The sequence below is a fragment of the Carcharodon carcharias genome, chromosome 27, assembly GCF_017639515.1.
Source record: "Carcharodon carcharias isolate sCarCar2 chromosome 27, sCarCar2.pri, whole genome shotgun sequence".
Classification (NCBI taxonomy): Eukaryota; Metazoa; Chordata; class Chondrichthyes; order Lamniformes; family Lamnidae; genus Carcharodon; species Carcharodon carcharias.
This window is the reverse complement of record NC_054493.1, coordinates 12,090,288-12,103,158: the sequence shown is the minus strand read 5'-3', so window position 1 is coordinate 12,103,158 and position 12,871 is coordinate 12,090,288. Positions and strand designations below refer to the sequence as shown.

Below are 12,871 nucleotides of genomic sequence, written 5' to 3'. Positions count from 1 at the left end.
CTCAGTTACAGGCCGCCATCTTGACAGGGTCAAAGTGCAGCAAGGCGCATGCGTGGTCAAGCTGGCCCTGTCAGCAGGAAGAGAGGATATTGTGGATTTCTACCCTGGACTGACAGGGATGGATTTTGGAAACCCCTTTTACAGGGAGTTAGAAAGGGAGGATTTATACACAGCAAACTCAAGTCAAGACCATATTTGTCTCCTCTGATATAGGTCTTTAAAACTCTGATTGGCTTGGACAGATAGATGTGGACAGAATGTTTACACTTCTTGAAACTAATAAATCCAAGAGGAAAACGGGAGATATTTCTTCCCTCAGACAGTTGTTAGACTGTGGGACTCGCTACTCCAGGAAGTGGTTGAGACAAATCCTTTAGATGCTTTCAGAAGTAAACTAGATGAGAACAAGAGAAGAAAGAGATTAGAAACATAAGCTGAAAGGCTGAGATGAGGTCGGCAGAATGGGAGGAAACTCCTGTGGAGTAGAAACTCCAAGACAGACCAGATAGACTGAATGGCCTGTTTATGTAATGTATGTTCCATGTAATTCTTTGTAAACTTATTTTACAGAAAAAAGAAGAGGAAGATATGCAGTCAGGAAAAGTAAACCAAACTTTACATCAAAATCTGACAGCCTCTCAATTCATCGGCATCTGAAGATTTGTACATCTGAAGGATTTAATTGACTGTCTCAGTTGGAAACTAGTGAAAGGCCATTCACCTGATCCTCCTGTGTGAAGGGATTGATACAGCTGGTAAACATGCTGACACGACAGCGAGCTCACAGTAGTGAGAGGCTGTTCACCTGCTCCATGTGGGAAGAAATTCATGTGTTCATCCAACCTGCTGGCACACCAGCTCGATCACTTTGATGAGGATCCTCTTCAATGTCTGACGCTGGGAAAAGCTTTGAAACTTCTGAGGAACTGGTCCAACACCAGCGAGTTCACACTGACAAGAGACCGTTCAGCTGCTCCCACTGCGGGAAGAGGTTCAGGCTGTCCTCCCACCTTGCGGAGCACCAGCTCCTTCACACACACGAGAGGCCGTTCAGCTGCTCTCACTGTGGGGAGTCGTTCAGCGAGTCAGTGCATATCACTGAGCACCAGCGAGTTCACACCAAGGACAGGCCGTTCAGCTGCTCCCAGTGTGGGAAGAGATTCGCTCAGTCCTCCCACAACACTGAGCACCAGCTCATTCACTCCAATAAGAGACCTTTTAAGTGCTCAAAGTGTGAGAAGATCTTTAAAAGATACTGAACTGCTGAGACACCAGCACACTCACACCAGCGAGAGGCCATTCACTTGCTCCGTGCGTGGCAAGAGCTTCACCCATTCAATCTACCTTCTGAAGCACAAGGGTGTTCACAATGGGGAGAGACCCTTCATCTGCTCTGTGTGTGGGAATGTATTCACTCAGTCATCCAACCTTCTGGCACACCAATGGGTTCACACGGGGAGAGGCCGTTCACCTGCTCTGACTGTGGGAAGACATTTACTCACTCATTCCACCTTCTAACACACCAACAAATTCACACAGTGGAGAGACCGTTCACCTGCTCTGAGTGTGGGAAGGGATTCACTCGGTTATCACACCGGTGAAACACCAGCGAGGTCACACTGGGGAGAGGCCATTCACCCACTCCATGTATGACAAGAGAGTTTCTGAATCTGCCCAATACACTGAACACCAACGTGTTCACTCTGATAAGAGAACTTTCAAATGTTCTGAATGTGAGAAGACCTTTACAAGAAGCAATGACCTGCTGAGACACCAGCGTATTCACACTGGGGAGAGGCCCTTCCACTGCTCCGAGTGTGGGAAGACATTTGTGCATTCATCTGATCTGGTGAAACACCAACGCACTCACTCCGGGGAGAGGTCATTCCTCTGCGCCGAGTGTGAGAAGAGAGTCACTCGGTCATCTGATCTAGTGAGACACCAGCGCACTCACACTGGGGAGAGGCCATTCACCAGCTCTGAGGGTGGGAGGGGATTCACTCTTTTAGCCAACTTGCTGAGGCACCGGCGAGTTCACAGTGGGGAGAGGACGTTCCTCTGCTCCGAGTGTGGGAAGAGATTCACTCAGTCATCCCACCTGCTGAGACACCAGTGCATTCATACTGAGGAGAGACCTTTTAAATGCTCTGTGGGAAGTGCCATAAAACCTCCGGAGAACTGGTGTACCATCAACGCGTCCATACTGAGAAAAGACCATTTAGGTGCCTTCACTGCAGGACTGGGTTCAGGAAATCATCTTAACTCACTTTACACCAGCGAATTCACACTGGGGAGAGTCCGTTCACCTGCTCCGAGTGTGGGAAGGGATTTACTTGTTCATACCACCTGCTGAGACACCAGTGAGTTCACAGGTCACCGGCAAAGTTTGATTTTCTTGATTTTGCTGCTGAGAATTACATCCAGGACAGAACCTTTTCTCCTTTTTACCTCTGGAGTATTTCAGTTCTCCTACCTTCTGTTATTCTCATGGAAAAGTCCCAGCTCCCCATATGTTCCAGAGTGTCTTTCTTAGCCTTGGGATCCAGGGAAGGCATCTGTAAGACACTCAGGATCACTGAACACAAAACTCAACCTGTTAATCAGTTTCAGCTCCTGAACTTGGTGTGTGTCCCACAGCATCTCTCTCACCTTCGATGTGTGAATGGAGCATCACGTCTGCAAACCTGGCTTAAATTGAAATCCACTCAGTAAATGTATTTAATGAAACACTGTGGCTGATGAGACAATGTTAAGGTGCCAGTGTGCGGCTGTGTTGCTGGGTCAGCCGTGGCTCAGTGGGTAACACTCTCATCTCTCAAGCAGAAGGTTGTGGGGTCAAGTTCCACTTCAGGCACTCAGCACAAAAACTGAGGTTGACTCTCCAGTGCAGTACTGAGGGAGGGCCTCACTGTCAGAGATGCCGTCTTTCAACTGAGAATATTACACCAAGGCCCCCACCTGGCTGCTCGGGTGGATGTAAAAGATCCACTGGCCTTTGTTTTGAAGACGAGCAGGGGAGTTATTCCTAATGCCCCAGCCAAAGTCCATTCCTCAGCCAATGTGACAAACACAGATGATCTGGTCATTATCATATTGCCGTTTGTGGGAGCTTGCTGTGCGCAAACTGATTGTGATGTGTTTCCTAAATTACAACAGTAACTGCACTTCAAAAGGATTTCCTTGATGTAAAGCATTTTGGGACACCCTGAGGTGGTGAAAGGTGCTATATAAATGCAAGTCTTTCTTTTCTCTGTGTTCTGCCTGTAATGGAAAATGCCTGAACCTTTGTCCCAGTGGAACCTTTGCTGTTATGAAATGTTGGTGAATATTAATGAGCCTCACATTCTTACTCATGTCTGCTGCAATTGTGTAGAAAGGGAATGTGTAAAGAGCTGGTCTTTGTATGGCGGTGAACCAAGGAAACGGTATTTGTGTGTGATAGTGACACAGCCTTGTGCTCACACTCAGAACAATGCACAGATATCCTTGTGGTTACGGTTTGAGCAGAGTCATCACGAATGTAGTGAACAAGTTAAATATAAATATCTCTAGTGTAGCTGCAGCTTGTTAGATCAGAGGTGGGGAGAATGGGGCAAATGAAATTGAACACAGATAAATGTGAGGTAGCAGACTTTGGTCAGAAGAATAAGCAGGTCACTTATTACTTGGTCTGAGTCTGGGTGGGGTAGAGGAACAAAGAGATCTCCGAGTATAAATACAGCAATCAGAGCAAGGCCATAACAAGAGAAAACCAAGTACTAGGTTTTATTTTGCAAGGAATGAAATTGGAAATTTGGGAGGTTCTGCTAAAGCTGTCTGGAACCTTGATTAGACCACACTGATAATAAAGAGTGCAGTCTGGTCACCATTTTATAAAAAAGGATAGAGAGGCACCGGAGATGGAGTAGAGAAGATTTATGAGGATGATTACTGAAATACATATAAATCAGAATCACAGTGCAGAAGAGGCCCTACAGCCCATCGAGTCTGCACCGACACGTGAGAAACACCTGACCTACCTACCTAATCCCATTTACCAGCATTTGGCCCATAGCCTTGAATGTTATGACATACCAAGTTCTCATGCAGGTACTTTTTAAAGGATGTGAGGCAACCCACCTCCACCACCCTCCCAGGCAGCGCATTCCAGACCCTCACCACCCTCTGGGTAAAAAAGCTTTTCCTCAGATTCCCCCTAAACCTCCTGCCCCTCACCTTGAACTTATGCCCCCTTGTGACTGACCCTTCAACTAAGGGGAACAGATGCTCCCTATCCACCCTGTCCGTGCCCTTCATAACCTTGTACACCTTGATCAGGTCGCCCCTCAGTCTTCTCTGCTCTGACGAAAACAACCCAAGTCTATCCAACCTCTCTTCATAACTTAAATGTTTCATCCCAGGCAACATCCTGGTGAATCTCCTCTGCATCACCTCCAGTGCAATCACATCCTTTCTATAATGTGGTGACCAGAACTGCACACAGTGCTCCAGCTGTGGCCTCCTTGTTAAATTACTCCTTCCAAAGTATATCACCTCACACTTTTCAGGGTTAAATTCCATCTGCCACTTATCTGCCCATTTGACCATCCCATCTATATCTTCCTGTAGCCCGAGACACTCAACCTCACTGTTAATCACCCAGCCCATCTTTGTGTCATCCACAAACTTACTAATCCTACCCCCCACGTAGTCATCTATGTTGTTTCTATAAATGACGAATAATAATAGATCCCTGTGGTATGACACTGGCTTCCAATCACGAAAGCAACCTTCTGTCATCATCCTCTGTCTCCTACAACTAAGCCAATTCTGAAATCACCTTATCAAATTATCCTGTATCCCATGTGCATTTGCCTTCTTTATAATTCTCCCATGTGGGACCTTGTCAAAGGCTTTACTGAAATCTATATAAACTACATAAACTGCACTACCCTCATCTGAGGCCATCGCCTCAATAAGTTCAGTCAAATCTGTTAGGCATGACTTCCCTCTGACAAAGCCATGCTGACTGTTCCTGATCAAACCTTGCCTGATTAGGGCCTGAATAGGTGTTGATTACTATTTGAAGCTTACCTAGTGTGAGTCATCTCAGCTCACCTCAGCTCTGTTTCAGAAAGGGACTATTAGAAGCACATGAGCAGGGGAGAGACCTCATCCTGAGTGAGACACAGCCAGAGTGAGTGTGCTTCTTGGCAATTTGCTGCACAGTGGGAATTGAACTGGTAAGTCTTTCTCTTTAATTTCTCTGAGTTCAGTAGTCTAGTTAAAAGGTTGCTCAGGTAGCTGACTTACCTGACTGTGTGACAGTTAACTATCAATCACCTGAAGACTGATTAGGGCCTGAATAGGTGTTGATATCTTTTTGAAGCTATATTCAAGACATTACTGCAGTCGATCCTCTCTGATTATCACCAGACTTGACCATATCTCTATTTATATTGTACATGACCCTGTTATGTCTCAGTTACAAACTAGATGCTGTCTCAGTTACAAACCAGACCATGTTTCTGTTTATGTTTCATTAGACCCTGTCTCAGTTATTGGACCATGTCTCTAATTATATCTACCTGTATTACACGAGGCCCTGTACTAGTAACATTGCTAACAATTCAAAAGTACTTAATTAGGTGTAAAGTGTTTTGACACATTTGGTGATCATGAAATGAGCTGTATAAATGCAAATATTTCTTAATATTATTTTGAACTGTACTAGACCCTGTCCTGGTTTATAGTACACTAGACCCGGTGTACTGATTACTGCACTAGATCCTATCCCTGTTTATAATGCACTCGGCCCTGTTTTGCTTTTAACTTACCTTGAGCATTGCTCACTTATTGCCACATAAGACCAGCCCACTATTTGCACTACACTAGGCCCTGTCAAAGCAGCTACTGCAGTCGATTGTACCACTGTAATTTGGGCCCACTGTCTGTTACATTACAGTGGGTCATATCACAATATATCTTAGTTATTATTGCACTAGAGTCAGACCGTGTCTTGCTTAATATTCCACTAGGCACCATCCTTTTCATTACTGCACTGGATCAGGTCTTGGTTTATTTTACTCCTCCTGCTGTATCAGTAATCACTGCAATGGACCCTGTCTCAGTCATCCCTACGCTAGACCCTGTCTCAGTTTATATTAACCTAGACCCTGTATCAATAATCAATTGCAGGGTTATGGAGAAAAGGCGAGAGAGAGTGATGCTAGAAGATCAGATGGGCCAATTGTCGTCCTCCTCTGGTGGAACCATTATTTGATTTTTATGCTAATGGCGGCCCCGGTTCCCACAATCCATCGCGTCCCAGAAACCGCTCTATCGAACTCGCTCCTTTCCCCAGGCGCTGAGAGTGCGCATGCTCCCCAGGACCAGCCGCGGGGCATTCTGGGCGGCTCCTTTGTTGTGAGTCGGACTCGGTGGAAACGGGAGAAGAAACCGGGAAGCGGCGGCCAGGATGGGGGAGGCGCTGCAGCATCGCTTTAATGGGCGGCCCCGACCCCCCAGCCCGGAGAGATCACCGCACGGCCGCCGGGCCCGGCCGCTCTCATTCGGCCTCTGAGAGCCGCACTCGCTGTTCCTGAGGCTGCGCTCGCCCCCCGCTCAGTTTCTCCATTGAATCCTGTTTCTCTCCTTGTTTTTCCCAACTCAGATTCACCGCCTCATTTTCTTTTCTTCCTCTGAGCCCCTGAACTCCACCTGACAGGGTCATGTTGGAGAGCGGGCATTGACTGTCCTGGGAAACAACAGCAAGAGGAGCTCAAGAGGAGGGGCAAAGGGAGCAGCGAGTTCAGTCACCAATCCGGGGGGGGATTGAGGACTGGACCCTGAGTCAGTCAGTCAGTAAGTGGAGTTAGAGTGAACCCCTGGGAAATCATTCATCTCTGAAAAATTAAATGAGAATCTCTTTTATCAACAATACAATTTAACATTTATCAGTTTAATTTTTTTTTATTCTTTGTTATCTCAATCCTAGGACATAACTGCTGGAGTACATCAGGTCAGTATCCTAGGCCCAACCATCTTCAGCTGCTTTATCAATAACCTTTCTTCTATCATAAGTCAGACTAGGGAATATATTGCCGTTCCTTCATTGTCGCTGGGTCGAAATCCTGGAACTCTCTTCCTAACAGCGCTGATACCACATGGACCACAGCAGTTCAAGGAAGTGAACAGGAAGATTTGCTGACAGGAAACTCAAACCAAAAATCATGTCAAAGTCTGACAGATTCACTCAATACATCAGGTGCTAGATATCATTGAACCTTTAATGAGAAATGTTTTAACCAATTGCACAGCCTGAAAAAAATATCTAATCATTCACAGCAGGGATAAACTGTGTACGAGGTTTGGTCTGACCTTCCAACATGGACAGTCATGAGGACACCGGCACCTTGGAGAAACCATGGAAATGTGGGGACTGTGGGAAGGGATTTGGTTCCCCGTCAAAGCTGGAAATTCATCAACGCAGCCACACTGGGGAGAGGCCGTTCACCTGCTCAGTATGTGGGAAGGGATTCACTAATTCATCCAACCTTTTGAGACACCAGCACATTCACACTGAGCAGAGTTCAGTCATCTGCTCTGTGTGTGGGAAGGCAATCAGTCATTCATCAAACTTTCAGAGGCACCAGCAAACTCACAGTGGAGAGAGGCCATTCACCTGCTCTGTGTGTGGGAAGGGATTCACTCAGTCATCCTACCTGCTGACACACCAGCGCATTCACACAAGGGAGAGTCCGTTCATCTGTTCCTTATGTGGAGGGGGATTTAATCAATTATCCAGGCTTCTGAATCACCAGAGAATTCACACTGGGGAAAGTCCATACACCTGCTTTATCTGTGGCAAGGGATTTAATCGACCATCCAAACTACTGACGCACCAGCGAATTCACACTGGGGAGAGGCCATTTACCTGCTCCATGTGCGGGAAGGGATACACCAATTCATCTGACCTGTTGACACATCAGCGAGTTCACACTGGCGAGAGGCCATTCACATGTTCCATGTGTGGAAAGGGTTTCATTCGGTCATCCCACCTTCTGACACATCAACTTGTTCATACTGATCAGAGACCTTTTAAATGTTCTGAGTGTGAGAAGACCTTTAAAAGTAAAAAGGATTTACTGAACCACCAACGCACTCACACTGGGGAGAAGCCATTCACCTGCTCCGTGTGTGGGAAGGGATTCACTCAGTCATCCACCCTGCTGACACATCAGCGAGTTCACAAGTGACTATGGGGATTGAAATCTGTTACTGTTGCTGTTAATCCTGTTCAGGATTGAATTCTTTCATTCTGACAGCTGGAGTTTGTTTCTGCTGAAATATAATTGTGCAAAGATGGGTGGCAGCTCAGAAGACTGGATAGAATTTTAAAAAAGAAAAGAATGACTGAAAAATTAATAAAGAGAGGAAAAGTCGAGTACGAGAGAAAGCAAGGTAGAAATATAAAGACTGATAGTAAAAGTAAATATTGATATTTAAAAATGAAAAGAGTTAACAAAGTGAGGGTTGCTCCTATAGAAAGTGAGTCTGGGGAGTTAATAATGGAAAATAAGGAGATAGCAGATGAATTGAACAGATATTTTGCATCATCTTCACTATGGAGGATACAAGTAACATGCCAGGAATGGCTATAAATAAGGAATTGGAAGTGAGGGAGGAGCTCAAGAAAATTACAATCACCAGGGAAGTGGTACTGAGCAAATTGTTGGAGCTGCGGGCTGACAACTCCCCCTGTCCTGATAGATTTCATCCTTGGGTCTTAAAAGAAGTGGCTGGTGAGATAGTTGATGCATTGGTTTTAATTTTCCAACATTCGCTAGATTCGGAGAAGGATAGGAAAATAGGAAATGTAACTCCTTTATTCAAATAGGGAGGGAGATGGAGAGCAGGAAACTATAGGCCAGTTAGCTTAACATCTGTCATAGGGACAATGTTAGAAGCATTATTACAGGGCACTTAGATAACTTCAAGTTTAATCAGGCAGAGTCAACAAGATTTTGTGAGAGGGAGATCATGCTTAACCAATTTATTGGGGCTCTTTGAAGAAGTAATAGGTGCTGTGGATGAAGGAGAACTGGTGGATGTACTGTACCTATATTTCCAGAAGGCATTTGATAAGGTGCCTCATTAAAGGTTATTATGGAAAATAAAATCTCATGGTGTAGGGGGTAACATATTGACATGAATAGAAGATTAGCTAGCTAACAGGAAACAGAGAGTAGACATAAATGGGTATTTTTCTGATTAGCAGGATGTGATTAGCAGACCACAAGGATCAGTGCTGGGACCTCAACTCTTTTTAATTTATATAAATGATTTGGTTGAAGGAACCAATAGTGTGATTGCTAAATTTGCTGATGACACATAGGTAGGAAAATAAATTGTGAAGAGGACATAAGGAGGCTACAAAAGGATACAAATAGGTTAGGTGAGTGGGCAAAAATCTGGCAAATGAAGTATAATGTGGGAAAATGTGACATTGTTCATGTTGGCAGGACGAATAAAAAAGAAGCACATTATTTAAATGGTGAGAGATTGCAGAGCTCTGAGATGCAGAGGGTCTGGGTGTCCCAGTGCATGAACCCCAAAAGGTTAGTGTGAAGGTACAGCAAGTAATTAGCAAAGCTGAAAGAATGTTTTTGTTCATTGCAAGGGAAATTGAGTACAAGAGTAGAGAGGTTATGCTTCAGTTATACAGAGCACTGGTGAGCCCACATTTGGAGTACTATGTGTAGTATTGGTCTCCTTATTTAAGGAAAGATGTAAATGCATTGGAAGCAGTTCAGTGAAGGTTTAGTTGATCAAAACCAGGAATGGGCGGGTTGTCTTATGAAGAAAGGTTGGACAGACTAGGCTTGTATCTGCTGGAGTTTAGAAGGGTAAGAGGCAACTTGATTGAAATACATAAGATATTGAGGGGTCTTCTCAGGGTGGACATGGAATGGATGTTTTCTCTTAGAGAATCTTGAACCAGGGGCCAATCTTTAAGGGGTCGCCCATTTAAGTCAGAGATGAGAAATTATTTTTCTCTCGTAGGGTTGTGAGACTTTGGAATTCTCTTCCTCAAAAGGCAGTTGAGACAGAATCTTTGAATATATTTAAGGCAGAGGAAGATAGTTTCTTGATAAGCAGGGGGGTGAAAGGTTATCGGGGTCGGCAGGAATGTGTAGGTGAGATTACAATCAGATCAGCCATGATCTTATTGAATGGCGGAACAAGTCCGAGGTGCCGAGTGGCCTACTCCTGCTCCTAATTCGTATGTTCGTATATAAGTTAATAAACCATTTCAATGGGCTGCTGTTTAATATTCTAGATAAGTGTCACATAGCATGTCAAACTTTGTTTTTCACACATTGTTGTACAATTTTGTTTTTCCCACCTGAGTATTTAACATCACCTGGCTGAAGCTCAAAGGACAATCTAGGGGAAGATCATACGGCAGGAACAGAACTTCAGCCTGGACACAGTCCTTCAGGGTCACACTGAGAGGGACAAATGACACTTTGGTCTTGCTCATATTTCTTTACTGACAGCAAAACCCACATGTGGATTAATCCTGAGGTGTGTGAGAAATGTGTCACAGCCACTTCTGTGCAGTACATACAGCCTAAAGATGACCAAGGTCAGGCTGTGGAGTCCAAGGCCACATAGAAAAATGGATGGAAAATACAAACTCCCTGTAAATCTAACCCTCTGATTTCTGTTTTGTAACCAATGTGTTTCAAAGCTGCTAGGCAGAGAGCAGAAGGCTCCTTTACAACTGCGGTTGTACAACCTGAGTCAGGCAGTCTGGAAACATGCTGTTAAATCAGAGATTGGTGTAAAACTGTGCTCTGTTCCTGACTGAAACTGAAGTGGCAGGAATAAGTCTCCAGTTTAAAAATGACTGTAGTGATTATTCTGTGAAGTTTTTAAGGTTTATTGGTGACAGTCCTGAGTCCACTACTTTAAGCCAATGTCAACAACAACTTGTATTGACATAGCACCTTTAACATAGTAAAACGTAGCTAAAAGTAAATAGTGTAAAGTCTGTTGTAAAATAACGCAAGGAGGAATTCACAGGATCCTTTTAACTCCTGGGACAATTATACAACAGACATTTGATCTCCAGATAAAGAAGGACCTACACCATGTTTCCAAGAATTCCCTGCTATATTGATGTGTGTGTGTGTTAGATCCTAGGATTTTGTTGCAGTCTTCCTCAGTATTAACTGTACTTCCCAATTTGGTAATCAATTAATTCATAAATCAGTTCATCACTTCCTCATGTCATTGTACACTGTGCTACTGAATTAAAGATTTAATGAACTGTACAACAAAGTTTTATTAACTGGGAATTCTTATCTGTGATTTACTGTAATTCTGCTCCCAAATTTTAAAATTGGGTTTCTGATTTCTGAGTCCAAATCATTTATATAAATTTGAATAACAGTGGTCCCAGCATTGCTCCCTATGGAACATCAATTCCCACCTTTTACCAGTCTGAGGCACTACTCTTAACCTCTTCGCTCTATTTTCTGTTTTGTAACCCGCTTGTTATCCATAACAGTGTGTACAAGGAGACCAAGATCAGGCTGTGTGGAGTGAAGGGCCAGGCAGCAGATGGACGGAAAGATAGCTACAAAATTGAAATCAGAGGGTTAGATTTACAGGGAGTTTGGAGCTATATTTTCATCCATTCTGCTCTGTGGCCTGACCTTCACCGAGACAATCAATATAAGGGGAATTATCTGTAATACCAATAGGAAATTAGAGGCTGTAATTATGCAAAGATGTTCTACATTGTCTAAAATCTCCCGCCAGGGCTGATCACCAGAGTGGCCATTGACCACCTAATATCTATTGGTGGCTTAGCTTTTTGTCATTGTGTCTGTTCAAGATGTTGCCCATTATAGATTAAGGTTCAGAGAAAGTGCTGGGAATAGATAGTCAAATCTGCTTTGAGTCCCTGAAGGGTGACATTTATTTGAATTTCCATAACTTTTTGGTCCTTATAGATACTGATACTTTATTGCCAGTCTTAGTCAGCAGTCGGGTTGGCGGTGTGAGGCAAAACCTGGTCCACCTGATTGATAGGAAGTATATCCATGTTGTTTTGTGTGTGTGTGTGTTGTGTCAAACCAAGTGGAAGGTCCCATGTCCTTTGTAACAACATGAAGAGTCTTTTTTTTTCAAGATCCCTTCCTTTCCCCTCACTATTATCCTCAGTTCAGAAAAACCTTGTGTACATCATCCTCCAGCATGCTACTGTCTCCATCGGTCTTACTAACAGATAGGAATGGGATCACTGATATCACAGGAATAATTTCTGAAATGCTGTAATTCTGATATTAAAGCTTCCTGGAGTAAGGCATTGATCTTGACCTTCCCACCTAACACCAATCCATATTCCCATCTGAGTTCCAGATTTTAACGTGATTGCCCCATATGTTTAGCATCTGTCCATCTGTGAGAGATGATGGGAATGCAGCCTCAGAACTTTGGTGAGATCAGATCAGATGAGATGATTTGCTGCACTTCATCTGATGGCTGAACAAGCCGATTCTGTAAAGCAAAAGTGCCTCGTATGAAGGTATTTCTGACTCGTGGGATGATCTCTGCTGACACCTTGTTTGTCTGTGTTGGATTTTCTGAAACGACATGTCGCTGTGGTGGTGAACTCCTGCCCACAGCTGGTGTTTGCAATTGCATCAATCATCAGTTAGCTTCCCACTTGTCATGATTACTGTCGAAGGCTTTCATGTCTCATCTTTGAAGCTTTGATGTGATTGTGCAATATGGAAAACATGTTTAACCTCTTTAAACCTGATTCAACACATCCCCTCCACATTACAACAAATTGTCTTTGAGATCAGTTTTTCCT

The 12,871-nt window shown here is 44.1% G+C and overlaps 1 protein-coding gene across 1 annotated transcript; it reads left to right on the top strand.

Moving 5' to 3' along the window:
• Window positions 1-6,401: 6,401 nt before the first annotated feature.
• Window positions 6,402-8,775, top strand: LOC121270243 (zinc finger protein 436-like). The gene is made up of 3 exons (XM_041175564.1): window positions 6,402-6,843; window positions 6,977-7,000; window positions 7,330-8,775. Exon 3 carries the CDS (start codon window positions 7,368-7,370, stop codon window positions 8,235-8,237), a length of 870 nt encoding a protein of 289 aa, XP_041031498.1. The 5' UTR covers window positions 6,402-6,843; window positions 6,977-7,000; window positions 7,330-7,367; the 3' UTR covers window positions 8,238-8,775.
• The last annotated feature ends 4,096 nt before the right edge of the window (window positions 8,776-12,871 follow it).

Bases quoted from the DNA above. Each gene is read 5' to 3' on its own strand.
- LOC121270243 (XM_041175564.1), top strand. From the start codon at position 7,368: ATGGACAGTCATGAGGACACCGGCACCTTGGAGAAACCATGGAAATGT.